A 22,500-nucleotide genomic window follows, 5' to 3' on the forward strand; every position below is an offset into this window, starting at 1 on the left:
ATGATCCGAGTATTCCAGCTCCATTCGTAATTCATTAATTTGCTGTTTCCCTACGGTCAGTCACCCAGAAGAATCCATCTGTAAAGTCCAGCGAGCTTTTCCGCCACCAAGCAGAAATAGGATTTTGGATGACTGATCACAAAGCTTATATCCATGGAGTCCCACTCTGTTAATGTACCTACATGTGGGCCTGTGTGCGCATGCACACGCACACATGCACGCACGTGCGCACACACACACACGCACACACACACGCACACACACACACACGCGCGCGGACACATGCACGCACGCACACACACACACACTCAATCACTCACTAACTCACTCACTCACAACACTCACGTCTCTCCTCAATGGCACTTATAACCTACTCACAGTGAAGCAGTAGAGTCATTTTCTTACTGACTGACGCTTCCATTTCCCAATGCACACAAACACGCGCGCACACACACACACACACACACACACACACACACACACACACACGGTGTATACTTCACACAGTACAGGTAGGCATAATAAGCAGGGGCTCAGCCATTTTCCACTCCATATGTTACAAGCTCCTTCACTTGACGCCTGTATAGCATTTAATCCTAAGTTAGAGGAATACAGTACAGTACCTTCAGCATGCGGCTGTGGAGTTTGCACAGATACTTTGCATTACACCCTGAAATAAATTCAGCTGCTTTCTTGCAGAGAATAGACTGCTTCTTCCCAGAGAATGCTTAGACATCAATGTTAAATACCGCATCATTGAACCCAGAGCATAGCAAATTGCACAGGCATTCCATAACAGCCTAGCCTAGTCCCCTAAAGCCCAAAGCACATACTGTATTCACACAGCAGACAGATGATGTGTCTCTCTTCTCCAAGACACGATACTGACTGACACTGGACTGTAACAACTCCAAGGCACCTGAACGCAAACCTCCCGCAATGCTGGACAATTCTCCAAATTGCAGCGCTGAAGCTCAAGCCAGTTTGTTTGCTTATCAGTTGTCCTCCAGGTTTGATTTGCAGAGAAAATAGTAGATGATTGCAAAATTTGCAATGCTGTTTAGCAGCCCACTTGGAATTCCCGGATGTCGGACCTTCCACTGGCACATGAAGGCAGCATAATAGTCAGGGCTAAAGACAATTATAATGGTTTAATGGCAGAAATCCCAGATCTGAAACATCACCAACCAAAGCCTTATCAATTGATCCTTGGGCCAAGGGCTATCTGTCCACAACATTTCTCAAAATAGTTGAGGTGCTAATAAACAGACAGGGGTGAAAACATGCCAACTTTAATGGTGGAGGTAACAAATGCACAGGAACTTATTTTTTTTTTAAAGGCACAATTCCTTGCCTCTTTTCTCATAATACTCTCATAACCATTTATTCCGTTAAAAGCTTGTTTAATTACTGACTTTGCTGGTAATGAGACAGCAGACTATTTTCTTTGCTAGGAGTTGCTCCCAATCCTCTCCATTTTAAATGGTGTCTCCTCCTGAACCAAGATAATTAATGCATTTCTCCATAAAGGAATGGTAATTAAGATAATGAGATTTTCAGAGTGAAGTGTAGCATGCCAAAACGAGGGGCTGCATGTTTCCTCTTCCCCCCCTCCATCCTCTCTCCATCTCTCTCTCCATCTCTCTCCATCTCTCTCTCCATCTCTCTCTCCATCTCTCTCTCCATCTCTCTCTCCATCCTCTCTCTCCATCTCTCTCTCCATCCTCTCTCCATCTCTCTCTCCATCCTCTCTCTCCATCTCTCTCTCCATCCTCTCTCTCCATCTCTCTCTCCATCTCTCTCTCCATCCTCTCTCTCCATCTCTCTCTCCATCTCTCTCTCCATCTCTCTCTCCATCCTTTCTCTCCATCTCTCTCTCCATCCTCTCTCCATCTCTCTCTCCATCTCTCTCTCCATCTCTCTCTCCATCCTCTCTCTCCATCTCTCTCTCCATCTCTCTCTCCATCTCTCTCTCCATCCTCTCTCTCCATCTCTCTCTCCATCTCTCTCTCCATCTCTCTCTCCATCCTCTCTCCATCTCTCTCTCCATCTCTCTCTCCATCTCTCTCCATCTCTCTCTCCATCTCTCTCTCCATCCTCTCTCCATCTCTCTCTCCATCTCTCCCTCCATCTCTCTCTCCATCCTCTCTCCATCATCTCACAGCTCTATTTTCTCTCCACCTTTATTTATACAGGGGAGCCTCACTGAGAGCAATGCTCTCTTTTTCAGGAGTGCCCTGTTCACATTACATACATCATATACATACAGTACATGCTATACATTTACTAGGTTGCATACTATACATGTACAGTACTAGGTTACATTACAATACCACACAACACTGCATATTTTTAGACTGTGGGAGGGAACCCACGCAAACACGGGGAGAACATGCAAACTCCACACAGAGAGGACCGGGGGGGAGATTCAAACCCACAACCTTCTTGCTGTGAGGCGACAGTGCTAAGCACTGAGCCACTTTACAGTAGCGTCAGCTCTCTATCTATTATTTTTGCCACATCTGCTTAACCTCCCTGCTCCCTCCTTCCAATATGCAACCTGTCCTAATTTGTCTTCAGTTTGCCCAGCTCATAATTAGCTACAGTATAGGATCACCCATTGTGCAATTATGTATAGCAGTTTGATATGTAATTAGAAGTGTATCCATATCCAGTGTAATTTGTGCTGTGTGATTACCTACAGTATTAACAAAGCAAACAGTTGTGCCTAAGAGCCTGTGACCGCCCCTCTCATACAGTAGATGTCAGTGAATCGCACCATCCTTTTCCCTTAGTATTTACATCCTGTACCAATAGGTGCCACAACTGAGCAAAGAACTCTCTTACACATACATGCACATGAGCACTTCTCTCTGACGTTAAAACAAACAAATCTTGAGTTTCTTCAGCGTCTGGAGTAATTGTTGAATGTGTTGTGCAGTATAGACGGTTTTCACCAGAGTGCAACCCCACAGCACTTCCTTTTTCTCAGCATTCGGCAAACTGCAGAAATATTCACTCGACATCGTTACTTTTGTTTTCGCTGCTCAGCTGTATAGACGGTTTTCACGGAATGGTCAGTCCTGCACTTGAATGTTTTTTTTTCTTTTATGTCCATAACACTGCAACAGGAAGTGAGCGGGGATTCAATTTAGAATGTTTTTGTTGTCAAGTTAAAACCGTCTAGACTAAGACCGAGCACTTTGCGACATCATGCACATTACCTTCTATTCAGAGAACGTCAAGCACTTTACTTTCCATTATGCTGAAGGAGGTAGCGCCGTATCATTGCAGGGCCCATTCTTCCCAAAAGCAGACAGCAAACAATGGCGGGCTTTCAAACAGCTTGAGAGAGGGTTTATAATAAGGCTATGATGCAGGCTGCTGGTGAGTGCACAACTCCACCACTCTGTAATTAGATGTGCCTGAAATGGCTGCTGGAAGGACTCGCCACTGTTCTATTCAGTGAAGGTTTTTTGCTGGTGCAGGTAGCATAGCAGAGCAGTAGCAGAGCAGTAGTGCTTGTGTGTGTGTGTGTGTGTGTGTGTGTGTGTGTGTGTGTGTGTGTGTGTGTGTGTGTGTGTGTGTGTGTGTGTGTGTGTGTGTGTGTGTGTGTGTGTGTCAGGATCGGAGTTAGACGTGTGGATCTATTCGCGGGTAGTTGATGAAGCTGGGGTGTTGTGGAACTTGATGGCTGGGGCTGCACAGTTCGAGGTTTGGGAACGGTCGCAGAGATTGCCGAAGTTGCTGGTTGCAGGAGTTGCAGGTTGCAGACGTTGCAGAGATTGGTATGATCCTTGATCTTGATGTGAATTTATGAATCACTGGCAAGAGCCTGCCGGAACAGGCCCTTATAGATGTGAATATGACATCACCTGTGTTATGACATCACCAGCGAAAGGCATGAAAGAAGCTTATGAATCATGACATCATCAGTGATCGATGACATCATAGCAGGAATGACGACGTCAAGGTAGGAATGATGACGTCATCCTAACAGTACCCTCCCCTCAACGGACGTCACCTGGCGTCCAATGAGGCCATCAAGGATGGCATCTGGGAGACAAAAAATCTGTAGGTTCTGGTGGAGGTGCTCTTCCGCAGGTGGTTAAACGCAGGTGGTTAGGCCCCAAAGGGGGTGTAAGAGAGTGAGGTGCTCTTCAGCAGGTGGTTAGATGCAGGTGGTCAGACCCCAAAGGGGGGGTAGGACAGTGGAGGTGCTCCTCCCTAATACAGGATATCGAAGCCATAGATGGACCGATACGTAGATAGAACTTCCACCGGGTCCGGTGGATCCTCTGGGGCCGGCCATCCCCCGGGGCACGATCCAAACACGGGAGGCTGGAGACCATCAAAAGGGTCAAATGCCGCCGTCTCCGAAGGCAGAGCCGCAGGGGGATCTGACACAGCGAGGCCTGCCCTCCCCACCTGTAGTTTGGGGAGGTCACCCACCGTCTCCTCCTTTAAACGCCTCTTATTTCTTCTTGCTCTTGACCGAGGGCTGACGACACTACGGGAGCCTCCCAGCATGAGGCTGGAACCTACGTGTTGGTCAGGGACAGGAATTGGCTGCTGCTGGTGTACGGGTTCAGGCTCGGCGAGGGGAAGGTCCACAGGTTGTGCCTCAGGTACGGGTTCAGACTCGGCGAGGGGCAGGTCCATAGGTTGTGCCTCAGGGCCAGCAGACTCGGAGGCCCCCTGCGGGGGGACGGAGCCGATCTGCAGGCAGCGATTGAACTTCCCCATGAGACGATCGACAGTCCTCTCCAACTCCCTAACCCTCTTGGAGACACACTGCCACTCCTGGGTCCTGCAGGGAACGCTACCCAACCGTACAGATTTCTTGGCTGGACACGTAGAGTCTTGATCCACTGAGAGTACCACGGGCCGGCGAGCGGTGGGACCACTTACTGGACGCCGGGAGCAGGAGGAGAGGTAATGCCCGGCTCGACCACAGTACAGGCAGCTCCGGGTGTCCAAACGGCGCTGCCTCTCCTCTGGTGTGATGCGAACCCTGCCGGTCAGATCACGGTACAGATGGCTGCTGGGACTCGAATGTGGCTGCCCCTGCTCTGGGATGACGCGAACTCCCCCCCAGAATATGCCCTTAGCAGCTGGAGGCGGCCGAGAGGCAGAGCTAAAAGCAACGGCCGCTGTGGACGGGGGAGTAGCAGGTCTGGAAACCTCGGGAACGGCGGTGCGCTCGGAAGCTGGGGCAGGAGGGGCAGAAGGCTGCGGAATGGCACCCTGGGGGCCTAGCCCGTCGAGACGATCTAGCCGGCCAATCAAGAGGGCGTGCCGATCAACGGCTGCGGAAGCCAGAGCCTGGATTGCTTTTTCCTGCTGGGCGTGCCGATCAGTGGCTTCGAAAGCCAGAGCCTGGATTGCTTTTTCCTGGTGGGCAATCAGGCGTCTTGACTCAAGTGCGAGGTCTTGCAGAGGCTGCGGGGTGACACCCTGGGGGTTTAGCCCGCTGAGATGATCTAGCCGTTTTACCAGGAGGGCGTACCGATCCTCGGCCTTGGAAGCCAGGGCCAGGTGGGCCTTGTTTGCTTCTTCCTGTCTGTGGAGTAGTTCCTGAAGATGGAGCGTTTGCTGCATTTGCACCCGTTGTGCCTCCGTGAGTACCACACCCAGGCCGGAAACAAGCTCTGCGGTCTGTGTTTGTCGGGACTGCCACGATGACATCGCTGCCAGCAAGGTCTCCAAGGTGAGAGGACCCACAATTGATTCGCCTGGTGGTTCACCTGAAGCGGCCGGCGGGAAAACTGGCGTCTCAGGGTCTTCCTCCTTGATTTGGGGGAGAAATTTGCCCGCTAAATCCATTTCTGAGTGATTCATACTGTCAGGATCGGAGTTAGACGTGTGGATCTATTCGCGGGTAGTTGATGAAGCTGGGGTGTTGTGGAACTTGATGGCTGGGGCTGCACAGTTCGAGGTTTGGGAACGGTCGCAGAGATTGCCGAAGTTGCTGGTTGCAGGAGTTGCAGGTTGCAGACGTTGCAGAGATTGGTATGATCCTTGATCTTGATGTGAATTTATGAATCACTGGCAAGAGCCTGCCGGAACAGGCCCTTATAGATGTGAATATGACATCACCTGTGTTATGACATCACCAGCGAAAGGCATGAAAGAAGCTTATGAATCATGACATCATCAGTGATCGATGACATCATAGCAGGAATGACGACGTCAAGGTAGGAATGATGACGTCATCCTAACAGTGTGTGTGTGTGTGTGTGTGTGTGTGTGTGTGTGTGTGTGTGTGTGTGTGTGTGTGCGTGCGCGCGCGCGCAAGTGGTGTTTTTCAACCAGAGGCATGAGGATTTCATCCAATTTAGACAGAGCCTCTTCAGGATTCGTTTTTGACAACACATTAGACCAGCATACAGTACATTAATTCATTGGGGGGCACGGTGGCGCAGTGGTAGCGATGTCGCCTACTCGCCTCACAGCTAGAAGGTCCTGGGTTCGATTCCCACCTGGGACGCCGTGAGCGCTGAAGGAGTGTATGCCCGTCTGCATGTCCTCGAGTGCCCACCGCCCGGGGGTCGTCAAAAAGGGCCTTTCTGTGTGGAGTTTGCATGTTCTCCCCGTGCCCCCTGGGGGTTTCCTTCATATAGGAACCCCTCGCCAAAAACATGCAATATCCTGGTCGCTGAAGTGGTGCCTCCTCTGGTCTGTCAGGGCGCCTGTTCGGAGGGAGGGGAACTCGTTGGAATAGCGTGATCCTCCCACGTGCTATGTCCTACCGGTGAAGCTTCCCCTGTCAGATGAAAAGAAGCGGCTGGCTAACTGCCCATGTCTCGGAGGAAGCATGGAGCCAGTTTCGGCTCTCCCCAGATCGGCAGAGGGTGGAGCAGCAACCAGGATAAATAAATTAAAAATAACACCAATGGAGGATTAAAAAAAAATCAGGAAGAACTTTGAATTCATTGAGAACATTTTCTTCATTAAACATTTGATATGATCTTTTAAATATTACTTTGGGTCCAGCCTTGGCTACTTTTGTATTTACAATTATTATCAAATTGTGATCACTGCACCCAACCGGAACAGATATACATTAACTCTTAGAGCATAGCTCTGGTGTATTGGTGAAGATATGATCGATACAGGTTGAAGTCATGGTGCCATCTTCATTAGACCTGTCCTGGTAGGTTTGTCAATAACATGTAATAATCCACAGCTGTCTGTAACAGTTAAAAGTTTGCTTTTCAGTGGGCAGTTTTGTGAAGACCACTCTGTGTTTATACCACCCAAAAAGTATGTTTCATGACCAAGAGTACTGCTATAGTCTAACATTTTACAGGTTGTGTCTAGATAAATATTGTTTGCACTTCGTGGTCTGTAACAACTGCCAACCAGCATTGGCTTTAAATGAGGCAAATGTATTTGCAGCCATAGTACTATACTGTATTTGCATCAAATCTTCCGCAATATGTGCTCTTGAATGTAACAGGCCACTCCACCACCACCAAATGTGTTTCTGTCTCTTCTGTATATGTTGTGCCCCTGGATAGTTAGTGCTGCATCTTCAAATGTTTAATCTAGTGTGTCTCTGAAATTGCCAGTATGTGTAGGTTGTCTGGAAATAATATTTCTGCTATTTCATTTATTTTATTCCAGATGCTATTTATGTCAATGTGTGCAATTCTTAGTCCCTTTTTCGACAGTCTACTGTATGATCTATGGCCTATGGTGCTGTGTGTGAGAGTCTGACATAAGGTGTGTTTGTGTGACAGAGGGAAAGCATGCAAGCATGCATACCTGTCCATTCAACCGTCCCTATTCTGCTTTGGGGTGCTGTTGCAGGGGTGGATGATGAGTTTGTCATTCCTCAAAAAAGGCGATGTCTCCTCTGTCGCGTGCAGCTGGCGATGTCCCCTCCGTCGCGTGCAGCTCTCAGCTTTGGAAGCAGTTCTTTCCTCCTCAGCTGGACAGCATCCGTGTAGTCCTCGTTGATGTAGATTTTGGTCCCCTTGAGGCTTTGGCTCTGTGCAAGACCACTTGTGTGTGTGTGTGTGTGTGTGTGTGTGCGTGCGTGCGTGCGCGCACACTTTGAATTCATATCCTTAAGCATTCTCTGACCTATATGCATACATATACATAGAGTTATACTGTAACTTAAGTACATACATTTGCACTATACACGTGCTACACAACTACCAACTCCACAGACGATGTCTGTCAAGCCTGTTTTGTTCCTATAAACTCCATGCGTATCATGGCAGCCTTCTCAGCACTGTAATATGATTAGTTTGGCCAGGCTCTGCTCACATCCGCAGCGCTCCATTTAATACCAAAGAAGAGTTCCAAGGTTTATGATGATATCACAAATACCGCTTGCTAGCGGAGCAATGTGTCTTATAATGAGCTTACCATGCCCCAATTCTTGCTGGTGATGTAATGATACAGCGATAATGGACGGGCATCTCAGTTTTGAATGTGTCTCTTAGTATGCCAGAAGTATCAACATCAGCAGAGAAAGAATATGTGCACAAGATTAATCAAGGACTCCCCCCCCCCCCCCCCCCCCCCCCCCCATCATCACCACCACCACCACCCCCACCCACCTACCTTGACGGGTGAGGAGGAAATTATAGTTCAGCCGGTGCATAAATAGTCATATTACGGTTAGTATCAGTCAAGCAATCTGAGTGGTCTGATTGGTTCCAACCCTGCTGATATGAGCGCTGCTTTCTGTGCTCTTCCACACACACACCAAAAAAAAAAAAAAATCTTATTTTAACCAGAGAAGAAATGGTTCTTCTCTTTCTCCTGTTTTTCATGATTACCGTATGCATGTGCACTACTTTCAAGAAACAATGCACACACAGTATGTGGTTTCATAAAAGCCATAAGACTGGAGATTGTGGGTGCTCAAATGACGCAAACAGCACTCTGGTGCACTGTGCGCTTAACTGCATCCCCAACACAACACCGTAACTGACCTGTCAATCACACCCAAAACATATTTTATATTGTCTATTTGACTCTAAACGGGTGAGTTATATAAAAATTCACCCCCATACAGTTGTCATGAAAGGTGAAATTAGTTATAGAGACCAAAACAATTTTTTTTAACCAGGCTGTAAACATGTTTATGCTGTGAACTCAGGCATTTTAACATGGGGGTGAATGGGGAATCACTCGCTTTTGCAGTCAGCCTCAAGTGGCCATTCGAGGAACTGCAGTTTTTAGTACTTCCGCATTGACCTCAATGCGACCAAGAAAGCCCGCCCCCTCGCTTAGAATACCTCATCTTGAAAGGCTGCTGAGTTGAGAAATCAAGGATGCAAAATGCAAATGGAGGCTTGTTGTTGTGAGTGTGGGGGTTTGCAGCGCACGATCACAACACTGAATCCAACACATACACACAACCTCTCCATCTCCCCCACCGTGTCTCTGAATGCTCAGTCGTGTATGTACATGACCTCCTTTCTGTTTGCCAACCCCTGCTTCAAGAGCGCAAGCCTTCTCGCAGAACACACAAACACTTTTAGCGACAATAAAACCGCTGCGTGTTCAAACGTCCCCCAGAGAGAGGACTCCAGCAGCCGGCCTGACATCCACCGTATGGATGATTAGCATCATTAGAGCATCAGCTGCTCCCTCTCTCTCTCACACACACACACACACACACACACACACACACACACACACACACACACACACACACACACACACACACACACACACCATGATGGCTCTTCAAATACACAACACTCACACAGATTAACTGGTGACTTTTTCATGACAAACCAGTGATTAATTTATGATTAGAAGCAGGGCATGCAAATGGATTCCGAGGTCGAGAGACACTAGCGAGTGATGTGGCGGTAAGAGAGAGAGAGAGAGGATGAATGAGGGGGAAGAGGAGAGATAGCCTGGGTAAACCCAGCCTCCACGTGACCTGCTCTCAGACCCTGCTCTCAGTCAGAGAGCAGGGTCTGAGAGCAGGTCACGTGGAGGCTGGGTTTACCCAGGCTAGAGGAGAGAAGGACACTACAGTGGTACTCCCAGGCAATGGCCTTTCAGCCGTCACCAAAGAACTGAACTTTGTTCCACCATGAGGGACGCTGCTTTAGAGAAACTAATGATATCTCTACTGTTTACTAAGAGGTTGAATTGCTTTAAGTTATGTTATGTTAAGTTAAGTTTAAGTATTAAGTTAAGTTCCTGTTGCATCACTGTTTAATCTGTGTGTGTGTGTGTGTGTGTGTGTGTGTGTGTGTGTGTGTGTGTGTGTGTGTGTGTGTGTGTGTGTGTGTGTGTGTGTGTGTGTGTGTGTGTGTGTGTGTGTGTGTGTGAGAGAGGGAGAGGGAGAGGGAGTGAGTGAGTGAATGCCAACAAGCCCCTGTGAGGCAGAGCGGGACACAAAGCAGACATTTTCTGGAACAACTGAAGGGGAGGACGCCGGGACAAACAAATACAGTATATCTCAATCACGAACACTGGCCATCCTCCTCAGTGACAGTTTGCCTATAGTGTTGTTCCGTCAGTGTATCATATCTCATTTGCCTTCTCTTTCCTTTTCAGCTCCTCTGACCGACAAGCCGCCAAAGATCCTGTTTCCCTCGGAAAACAAGACTAGCATCATGGAGCTGCAGCTAGGTAAGATCAGCGTGGGGTTTTCCTCCAGCTGCGACTCTATCTGCCTCTATCTGTGTCATTTCCAAATGACAGGAAATGGATGACTTTACAAATCCTTTCCAACACAGCTCCGGGCGCTGACGGCAGATTGATGATGGCACTTTATTTGCTGGAGAAACAGCAAAAGAAAAACAATTGCCGTGGTGTTTTCCATATATGCAAATGGCGGCTGCTAATGTCCCTAGGCTGTTCCCTCGACAATGGAGAGCCCATATGGTGCCAGGGTTCCACACGCTGGCTCGCCACATGGAGAGGCGGCCGCTTCCACTCGCCGCTGTTTGTCTTATTTGACGGGGGGTCACGATGGGCCCGCTGTGTGTGTGTGTGTGTGTGTGTGTGTCTGTGTGTGTGTGTGTGTGTGTGTGTGTGTGTGTGTGTGAGTGTGTGTTTTCCGTGACAGCATATTGCTTGATTTCTGGGCACAGTCAGCTGTCCACATGGTGTTTGCTGCTCTCTGAATGGCTAATGCTTCTGTCAGGGTGAAGGCGATCAGACAAGACGGGGAGGTCTGGAAAATAGAGTGTGTGTGAGAGAGAGACAGAGAGAGAGAGAGAGAGAGAGAGAGAGAGAGAGATGGTAAACAAAGAGGACATAGTGATTCGATGAGAAGCTACCTCTTGTCTTCCATGTTGTGCTTTTGGGATCCAGCTGCAGGTTCATTTAAATGCCTCCACGGCTGGCTGGCCAAGAGTGAAAAATGGCTGCTGTTGATAAACTGACAAGCATGGCCTGACATGTCAGCCTTCTCTCACCCAGCCACGTGCTTAAACAGACATGTCAGCCTCCTCTCACCCAGCCACGTGCTTAAACATGTCAGCCTCCTCTCACCCAGCCACGTGCTTAAACATATCAGCCTCCTCTCACCCAGCCATGTGCTTAAACATGTCAGCCTCCTCTCACCCAGCCACATGCTTAAACATGTCAGCCTCCTCTCACCCAGCCACGTGCTTAAACATGTCAGCCTCCTCTCACCCAGCCATGTGCTTAAACATGTCAGCCTCCTCTCACCCAGCCACGTGCTTAAACAGACATGTCAGCCTCCTCTCACCCAGCCACGTGCTTAAACATATCAGCCTCCTCTCACCCAGCCATGTGCTTAAACATATCAGCCTCCTCTCACCCAGCCATGTGCTTAAACATGTCAGCCTCCTCTCACCCAGCCACGTGCTTAAACATATCAGCCTCCTCTCACCCAGCCATGTGCTTAAACATGTCAGCCTCCTCTCACCCAGCCACGTGCTTAAACATGTCAGCCTCCTCTCACCCAGCCACATGCTTAAACATGTCAGCCTCCTCTCACCCAGCCACATGCTTAAACATGTCAGCCTCCTCTCACCCAGCCATGTGCTTAAACATATCAGCCTCCTCTCACCCAGCCATGTGCTTAAACATGTCAGCCTCCTCTCACCCAGCCATGTGCTTAAACATGTCAGTCTCCTCTCACCCAGCCACGTGCTTAAACGGGATCATGTCTATGTTCCCCGGGTTCTATGTTCCCCGGGTTCTACTGTATATTCCCCGTTTTTCACTAAGAGGGTTCTATGTTCCCCAGGTTCTATGTTCCCCGCTTTTCACTAAGAGGGTTCTATGTTCCCCAGGTTCTATGTTCCCCGCTTTTCACTAAGAGGGTTCTTGTGTTCCCCGCTTTTCACTAAGAGGGTTCTATGTTCCCCTCTATGTTCCCCGCTATGTTCCCGGGTCCGATGTTTCCCCCGAAATGCCTTCGGTGACGATCGGCTTATACCCAAATCACTAAATGAACTAGCCTAATATAAACTATACACGTTTTAATGAGTGCAACACAAATTAGCCAATCCGCGCATCCGTGGAGCTGGAGACGTTTGCGCACGGTACAGAGCGGTCCACTGCAGCGTAATCGACAGCCTTCTAAACCAGATCTCCAGCAGCTTCACTGATCACAATCCTGCCGCTGATGTGTGTGTGTGTGTGTGACTGTGTGCGCACAGTTTATTTATTTATTTCAAATCAATCCCTGAGCCATTTGATTTCATCCTGGCGCCCGGGCTTAGCTCATTATGTCTCATTTGATGATTATTATTGTTATTTTGAGATGGTATTGTCATAGGACGCAAGCGAATTAAGTGGTAGCCTAATTCGCTTTTTTTCCACGATGGGGAGGGGGGGGGGGGGGGGGGGGGGTTGTCATGCGGGCGGGTCAGAGGGCCCAGGTGTGAGAGGCAGGGTTCGCTATGTGGTTTTCAGAGGGCATTGTGAACTGCTGTGAGCTCATCCTCCCGTAGCCTACTTCATTATGAGACTATAAAACAAGAAAACCAACACCATTTTATGACTTGAAACATTTATTTGTGAGGAGAGTAGCCTACATTTCTAACGTTCAGAAAATAGCTGTCTGGTGAGCGTCATAGTTTTGGAGCGGACGCGCGGAGCAGACGGGGAGAGGAGGGAGGAGAGCGTCTGCTGTCCGCGGTTCAGAGACAGAGCCTGATAACTTTTGGTTACTGTGTGGATGCGTCCCTGAGACATGTAAGTTGAAGTATTTAAGTTAATTTGTGTTGCACTCATTAAAACGTGTATAGTTTATATTAGGCTAGTTCATTTAGTGATTTGGGTATAAGCCGATCGTCACCGAAGGCATTTCGGGGGAAACATCGGACCCGGGAACATAGCGGGGAACATAGAGGGGAACATAGAACCCTCTTAGTGAAAAGCGGGGAACATAGAACCCTCTTAGTGAAAAGCGGGGAACATAGAACCCTCTTAGTGAAAAGCGGGGAACATAGTGCCCTTTTTCTGAAAGCGGGGAACATAGAGCCCTTTTTCTGAAAAACGGGGAACATAGAACCTGGGGAACAAAGAACCCTTTTGCTGAAAAACGGGGAATATAGAACCCGGGGAATATAGAACCCGGGGAACATAGGGATGACCCCGCTTAAACATGTCAGTCTCCTCTCACCCAGCCACGTGCTTAAACATGTCAGCCTCCTCTCACCCAGCCATGTGCTTAAACATGTCAGCCTCCTCTCACCCAGCCACGTGCTTAAACATATCAGCCTCCTCTCACCCAGCCACATGCTTAAACATGTCAGCCTCCTCTCACCCAGCCATGTGCTTAAACATATCAGCCTCCTCTCACCCAGCCACGTGCTTAAACATATCAGCCTCCTCTCACCCAGCCACGTGCTTAAACATATCAGCCTCCTCTCACCCAGCCACATGCTTAAACATGTCAGCCTCCTCTCACCCAGCCACATGCTTAAACATGTCAGCCTCCTCTCACCCAGCCACATGCTTAAACATGTCAGCCTCCTCTCACCCAGCCATGTGCTTAAACATGTCAGCCTCCTCTCACCCAGCCATGTGCTTAAACATGTCAGCCTCCTCTCACCCAGCCACGTGCTTAAACAGACATGTCAGCCTCCTCTCACCCAGCCACATGCTTAAACAGACATGTCAGCCTCCTCTCACCCAGCCACGTGCTTAAACAGACATGTCAGCCTCCTCTCACCCAGCCATGTGCTTAAACATGTCAGTCTCCTCTCACCCAGCCACATGCTTAAACATGTCAGTCTCCTCTCACCCAGCCACGTGCTTAAACATGTCAGCCTCCTCTCACCCAGCCACATGCTTAAACATGTCAGCCTCCTCTCACCCAGCCATGTGCTTAAACATATCAGCCTCCTCTCACCCAGCCATGTGCTTAAACATGTCAGCCTCCTCTCACCCAGCCATGTGCTTAAACATGTCAGCCTCCTCTCACCCAGCCATGTGCTTAAACATGTCAGCCTCCTCTCACCCAGCCATGTGCTTAAACATGTCAGCCTCCTCTCACCCAGCCATGTGCTTAAACATGTCAGCCTCCTCTCACCCAGCCATGTGCTTAAACAGACATGTCAGCCTCCTCTCACCCAGCCATGTGCTTAAACATGTCAGCCTCCTCTCACCCAGCCATGTGCTTAAACATGTCAGCCTCCTCTCACCCAGCCACGTGCTTAAACAGACATGTCAGCCTCCTCTCACCCAGCCACGTGCTTAAACAGGGTGCACAATACACTCCTTCCATCCATTATGGCCCATTTCCACCGCAGGTAGTAGCACGGTCCCGCTCCGCTCGACTCGATAAATGGTCTCATTCCACCGGTAAAAACCGTCCCAGCCCGGGTTGAGTTGGGGTTGAGTCGTGCTACTTTTCGTCCCTGCTTCGTTGGGGTTCTAGGGCTGTGAACCCGGTACCATACGGTGACGTGAAAACATTGTTGACGACTGATTGGTCAGGCAGAATCGTGTTTACTCTGTCTATCTACTGACTGTCAATGCAATGCTGCATATAGTCCATGGGCCAAGGCAAAAATCGGTACCACCTGAGGTGACCGCACGATTTTGTTATTTTTGTCTTCCTACATGTCTCTAGTTTATATTTTGGTATGATAACCCTGCTGATTTGGTAGCTTAAGGATAGTTATCACTCTGTAAACAAACCTACCCCCATATAAATGACAAAACCCTGATTTCTGTGTATTAGTCCAGATGATATGTGAAAATGATGTTCCCTTTTTCGTAAAAGCATGAAACTTGGTACGCTTATAGTTTGGGGCCCTGTACAGTTTCAGAAATTGAGCCATCGCAAAAATGCCTTGTGGCGGCCATTTTAATTCTGCCATAAGCAAATTATGTAGTTTGCATCATATCTCCTGAACCACACATGCTAACACAGAAAAGGTGATGTCTATCCCAATGTTTTCATGGTCAAGGATTACAATGATACCATATAGAACATCATAAACTGTTAAAGTGACTAATCAATGGTGAATTTGATGACGTTGTGAGAAGGAAATGACAGTATCTGATAACCGATGCTATAACTTCAAAGCCATGACCATTCTCTGGCTAAGATGTTTTGATGAGTGATTTGACTTATATAGACCTTTTGTTAAAATAGCGCCCAGGTCCCTCCTAAGGATCCTGGGATTTTCCTTGCCAGATGGCCAAATCCAAGATGGCCACTGGCGCCATGTTAAAAAATTGACTTTTGAACCAGAGCACATAGAATAATGTATGAAGACACTTTTCGGTGTAAGTCAACCACGAGGAATCCGATTCTGACATCAGTTTGACATTATGGCATAGTTTTGACCCAGAATTCCAAGATGGCTGCCATCCAGTATTGTGGAAATGTAACTTTTGAATGGGAAGGTATACTGTGCGTTTGGGGTTTACCACAAGGAAGGAGATTAACAATGGTGGATGTTTTGGGAGTCATTTTAGAATTATGTTCACTGAAAATATGTTAATGTCAACACCCATTTTACCTTGGTACTGCTGTACCAACTACCTCCAGGATTTCTTGCATTAAAATATTTAATGAATGTATGACAAGATAACTAAAATAAGCTATTTTTATTAGCTGTAGCTATAGATTCTGAATCATCAGAGTCCGCTCATCATCTTTAGCCAAGTATGCTGTGTCATACCGGTCGATCACACATGATATGTCAACATCACCATGGCGGACAAGGATGATGGATGACACCTTGTGGACATAGTCCGACCACTTGTATGGGGTGCCATCTTGTGTCTGCCGATCCAATTGCTGATGGAGTTGCCATCATCTAGATCATGCCCATGTCAACGAGAGTGATGTAGGGTTCTTGCAGCCCTACAGATTGGAGATAGAGCTTCTTCTAGATGTGCTTGCTCTTCTGCGTCTTCCTGTATGTGATGTTGGAGTTGAATAAGGCCACACATTCATCAAAAACACAATGTTCCAGCAACTTGTGGAGGTTTACAAGTTGACCACAACCAGGTCAATCACTGCCTTGGAGCGCTCCACTCCATCTCAGCAGCTCCTACCTTGAGTTCCTTCCCGGGTAGTCTCGCTTGCCAGACTCCCTCCCTACAATGGCAGAGTCTGGCTGCTAATACCTCCACCCTGGTATAGGGGAAAAAGGCTCCGTTCACCTTTACAACTATCCACCAAACGTATCAAGCAGGCCTGCTTTATTGCACAATCCAGATCTAACCGTTTTCAGCATGTAGCAACGAGCTAGCATTGTTGATGTTGTTGTTTCATAGTGGCACAGGCATTTGAGATAGACAGATTTGACACGGAGGGAGTGGAAACGAAATCCATAAATGGTCGCCACCAGTCAGTCAGAGCGGGTTGGAGCATGCATGCAGGGAGGAGGGTGGAAGATGATTGTGATGCTGCAGACGCGAAGTGCCGCTGTGTGTAAATTCAGCTCGAGCAGGACCCTGGCTATTCACACCAGACGCACTGCTTTGCTCCACGCCGGTGACCACTTGTACTGACTTCCTATCTGGCTTCACACAATCACTCGCGGGTCTCACACAAAAATAGATCAGACGCCGAAACAATCTCTGCATGGGGCGAGCCGGCCGCATCACGGCTGGTCTGACTGAACGGTCTAATGTGCTAACAAGTGCACCAAAATGAAACTGGCTGCGCTTCCAGATGCTTAGTCACTTCAGCGTCTGGTGTTTTTGCTCCTTTTCGCATCCACTCATTGCAGACTTAAAATCAGCCCATGCTGCAGAGGAGAAGTTGACCAGATTCTTGCAAGTCCCGGGGGCCCTATCTTCGCAAAAGCGGTACGCCGCGCGCAATGCAAATTGGGGGCGTGCACAAGCGCATGCCTGTTATAATTTTACTGGACATAGGCGTGCCACAATCAGCCGTTTCTGCTCAGAATACGGGGCAGCACCTCTTACACACTAAAAAAAAGCACCTCTTACGCGCTAAATACTCTGCTGCGCTTGAGCGCACCATAATCTCTATGCTGTGCAGCGCAGCGCAGATTAAAATTCCTTTTGGATATGTCATTACACACGGACGTGCCATGCCAGGACATCAAATTCTGCTGCTAAAATTGGATATTAGCAGATAATTCAGTGAGGCAATGCAATCAACTATAACTCACTGAGAAACTTTTATCACATCGCAAAGAGGGAAATTAATTGAGAAAACTTGTTGGACAATGGACATAGGCTATTCACCTTCACCTTTCCCATAGTCTCGCTGGCCAGCCTCCCCTCCCACGCAGGTCTCCATAGTGGGATTGCGATGGGCGGCGCTTAGCGGCAGTGCCCTTGGAAAATAGTTTCCAACAATCCAACTTGCCCTTTTCAGCGTGTAGCAACGACCTAGCGTGTAGGTTTCTGCCGTTAGCTTGCTAGCTAGTTAGCGTTGTTGTTTTCACTGAGGCGGCAGGGCACTATTTACAGCGACACACAGGGAGGAGGGAGCGGAAGCTGCTCTGATTGACGTGGTCGGAGCCAATGACAGAGTTTGTAATAAGCCGGGAGCAGACATCCGGCACCCACTGAAACAGTCGCTCCAATGGGGAGCAGCTGTAGAGCAGGGGAGGGCTTATCCCAGTTGCCTGTTTCCGTGGCGCCAGACTCCTCTCCCGGTAGGGAGGGGAGGCTGGCCAGCGAGACTAACATAATTATGAAATTACCCTCAAAACACAATAATTGTCATTACTAAACCATGTTTGGTAGGCATGGATTTGCAATTAAAATAGCTATAATTCACCATTGTTAATCTCCGTCCTTACTCTAAAAATGGTAAACCCCAAACACCACATACGTATATGTTGCCATTCAAAAGTTAAGTTTTCACACTACTGGATGGCAGCCATCTTGGAATTGTGGGTCAAAATTATGACAGAATGTTAAACTGATGTCAGAATCAGATTCTTTGTGGTTGACTTACACCGAAAAGTGTCTTCATACATTATTCTAGGTGCTCTGGTTCAAAAGTAAATTTTTCAAGATTGTACCAGTGGCCATCTTGGATTTGGCCATCTGGCAGAAAGTCGGAGGATGTTTGGGAGGGGCCTGGGGGCTATTTTAACAAAAGGCCCATAGAAGTCAAATTACTCATCAAGAAATCTTAGCCAGAGAGTGGTCATGGAATTGAGGTTATAGCATCAGTTATCAGAAACTGTGATTTCCTTCTCACGTCATTAAATTCACCATTGATTAGTTACTTTAACAGTTTATGATGTTCTATATGGTATCATTGTAATCCTTGACCATGAAAACATAGGGATAGACATCACCTTTTCTGTGTTATCATGTGTGGTTCAGGAGATATGATGCAAACTACATAATTCACTTATGGCGGAATTAAAATGGCCACCGCGAGGCATTTTTGTGATGGCTTAATTTCTGAAGATTTACGGGGCCCCAAACTATATGTGTACCAAGTTTCATGCTTTTATGAAAAAGTGAACATGATTTTCACATATCATCTGGACTAATACACAGAAATCAGGGTTTTGTCATTTATATGGGAGAAGGTTTTTTACAGAGTGATAACTATCAATAAGCTACCAGATTGGCAGGGTTATCATACCAAAATATAAACTAGAGACATGTAGGAAGACAAAAATACAAAAATTGCGCGGTCCCCTTAGGTGGTACCGATTTCACCATTGGCCCATGGACTAATTGCATTGTATCCTTCTCAAAACACCACTGAATTCACCAAAACACCACCTAATTCACCATTAACTATTCATGTGAACAGTTTATGATGTTGTATAGGGTGTCATTGTAATCCCTGACCATGAAAGCATAGGGGTAGACATCACATTTTCTGCGTTATCATGTGTGTTTCAGGAGATATGATGAAATCAGGGTTTTGTCATTTTTTGGGGGTAGGTTTGTTTACAGAGTGATAACTATCCTTAAGCTACCAAATCGGAAGGGTTATCATACCAAAATATAAACTAGAGACATGTAGGAAGACAAAAATAACAAAATCGTGCGGTCACCTCAGGTGGTACCGATATGTCAAAATTTGAGCCTTGGCCCATGGACTAATACCAGTTTAGTGAGCTTACCTTCTCTTCTGTTATGTCTTTTGTGTTGCTGCCTTCGCCTCTGGTGAAATAAAATCGTGGCGGTGGTTTCAATTGTTTTGAGAGAGAAAAAAGTCCGCTGCTCAGGAAGCCCTTGTAGTTGAGTGCAGCGCTCCGCTAGGCCGCAGGCGGGTCTTTGGTGAAGCCGCGGTCTTGCCTGGTGAGAGGCCACCGGGGTAGAGGCTTCACACTCTGTAGCGCCTCTCCCGTCCCCGCGCAGCGCATGCATGTGAGTTTGACTAACAACAAAGTGATATCCATTCTCCTGGCCGATTTGCCCATGTACACTGTAGGTCATTTAGAGGCACCAGTATTTCATAAACAGTTTAAAAGTTCTGTGGATGGATTTAATTGTAACGTTATGTTATAGCCTACTTCGGCTATAGGCGGAGGACAGATATGCGGTCGCTATGACGACCAGCTGTGGGCGGGGGTGTGCGGGGGCAGATGATCGGCGGTCGAAGCAGAACATCCATCGGGCCGAAACGAGTAGAGCCGACTGGTGACGAGCTGTGCAGGGCAGTAAAATGTGGTGGAAATGAGCCATTAGTGTTGTTTGTCTGGTTCTTCTCCACTCTGCTGCGAGGTCAAGGGAAGGGTTGGCCTGCGCATCACAATCATCTTGCATTTATTTACTCTAAAGGCTGTCTATTAGTTCTGTGGTCTGTTGCCTGTGTATATCGGTGTATACAGTGTGTGTTTTGTGTGTGTGCATTTGCATGTGTTTATGTGTGTTTGGCAGCAGCTAGAAAGAGAGGGAGAAAGAGTGGAAGGAGTCGAAAGAAAGAAAGAAAGAAAGAAAGAAAGAAAGAAAGAAAGAAAGAAAGAAAGAAAGAAAGAAAGAAAGAAAGAAAGAAAGAAAGAAAGTGTGTGATGTTGGTGCACTGAGCTCCCAGCAGAGCGTCTAAAGCACAGAGGTAAATATTTTACAGCCAGGCTCCATTTTGTGTGCAGAAAAGTAGTCTCTCCTTGTATACCATGATGTAGGCTATAGTGTACCATGCTGTATACCATGCTGTGCACCATGCTGTATAGCATGGTGTACTGTACACCATGCTATACACCATGCTGTATAGCATGCTGTACTGTACACCATGCTGTACACCATGCTGTATAGCATGTTGTACTCTACACCATGCTGTAGTGTACACCATGCTGTACACCATGCTGTATAGCATGCTGTACTGTACACCATGCTGTAGTGTACACCATGCTGTACACCATGCTGTATAGCATGCTGTACATTACACCATGCTGTACACCATGCTGTATAGCATGCTGTACTGTACACCATGCTATACAGCATGCTGTATAGCATGCTATATACAGGGGTTTGTCTTTTTTACCTTCTTTATTTATTTATTTATTTATTTATTTATTTATTTATTTATTTATTTATTTATTTATTTATTCATTCTCCTCTTCCTTAATATTTGTTGAGTCATGCCTTGAGCCACTTTATGGAGCAACGTGGCAGATTTATGGCAGAGAGACGTGCAGAGCGAGAGACTGCTCCCTTATGGCAAGTGAGAGAGAGAGAGAGAGAGAGAGAGAAAGTGGGAGGAAGAGAGAGAGAGCGAGAAAGTGGGAGGGAGAGAGAGAGAGAGAGAGAGAGAGAGAGAGAGAGAGAGAGAGAGAGAGAGAGAGAGAGAGAGATGAGATCCAGCGGGGGCCAGTGGAAGGGCAGTAAAAGCGTGGCCGTAAGCATGGGGATAAATCTGCAACACTGCCGGGAAGCACAGCCCCACTTTATCTCCACTGCAACCAATGCACCTCTCTGCCAGCAGCCATCACAGCTAGCTTTAGCACGCACACACTAGCTAGTAGCAGTAAACTCTTACACGTATACACTGTACACACAGGATACATGAGCAGATACCAAGTAACAGAGGATGAGAGGCAGAAGGGTAGAGGGAGGAGAGAGGGTGTTGGTTAAGAGGGAAAAGGATTGGGTATTTGCCCCACCCTCTCCTCCTCAGCTGCAGAAACACTCATCCATGCCTTCATCACCTCCAGATTAGACTACTGCAACAACATTCTTTATGGCCTCCCTTCCACTGTCCTCCAAAAACTGCAATATGTTCAAAACTCAGCTGCCCGAGTGCTCACCCACTCCCGCTCCAGAGAACACATCACACCCATCCTCCAACAACACCTTCACTGGCTTCCAATACAGCACCGGATCCATTTCAAAATCCTCCTCATCACTTACAAAGCTCTCAATAATCTCGCCCCCTCATACCTGACAGATCTCCTCCATCGCCACTCCCCCACTCGCCACCTCCGATCTGCCGATGCCAACCTTCTCACCCCCATCACCCAGACCAAGTACTGCACCTTGGGGGACAGAGCCTTCGCCATCGCTGCCCCAAACCTCTGGAATTCCCTGCCCCCTGACATCCGAAACTCTGACACACTCACTTCTTTTAAAAAACAACTCAAAACCCACCTTTTCAAGAAAGCCTACAATATCTGACTTCCACCTCCACCATCCTCTCTCACTCTGGAACCTCTTTATTTGTGTTTGTTCTGTATCTGTGTACGTTTATGTTACTGTATATGTTTTCATGTAAAGCGTGTTTGAGTATTCATAAAAGCGCTATATAAGTCATATCTATTATTATTATTATTTGACAGACAGACAGAGAGAGGGAGGGAGGATGGGGAGGTGGAGAGATGGGGGATTTTGTCAGACAGTCCCTTCCCCGGCTCTCTCTCTCTCTCTCCTAAAGCCTCTTTGCAAGTCTGCCTCAGTTTCCCTTTCCACTGAAGTGCCAAATCCCACAGCCATGCAGCGCGTGTGTCACTCAGGACTGTCCAGAGCAGACCTCACAGCACTGACACCACACAAAATAACAGTCTGAGCACTGCAAAAAGCCTGCATCTTAACACCTCATTTACTCTCATCATTTCACCTTCAAATCTTATTTTTCTTAAACCAAAAGGAGAATTCAGTCAGGTGAGATACCTCCATATG

The 22,500-nt window shown here is 47.6% G+C and overlaps 1 protein-coding gene across 1 annotated transcript in view; it reads left to right on the forward strand.

Annotated features, from left to right (window-relative positions):
- il1rapl1a (interleukin 1 receptor accessory protein-like 1a) overlaps positions 1 to 22,500 on the forward strand; it is a gene marked incomplete at both ends in the record, with an annotated part of 229,204 nt that overhangs the window by 142,608 nt on the left and 64,096 nt on the right. The window contains one exon of the mRNA XM_083639036.1: positions 10,543 to 10,617. Coding sequence (XP_083495162.1) covers positions 10,543 to 10,617 — 75 coding nt within the window. The remainder of the gene's footprint in view (positions 1 to 10,542; positions 10,618 to 22,500) is intronic.

The sequence above is a fragment of the Poromitra crassiceps genome (genome assembly GCF_964638095.1).
Source record: "Poromitra crassiceps genome assembly, chromosome: 6".
Classification (NCBI taxonomy): Eukaryota; Metazoa; Chordata; class Actinopteri; order Beryciformes; family Melamphaidae; genus Poromitra; species Poromitra crassiceps.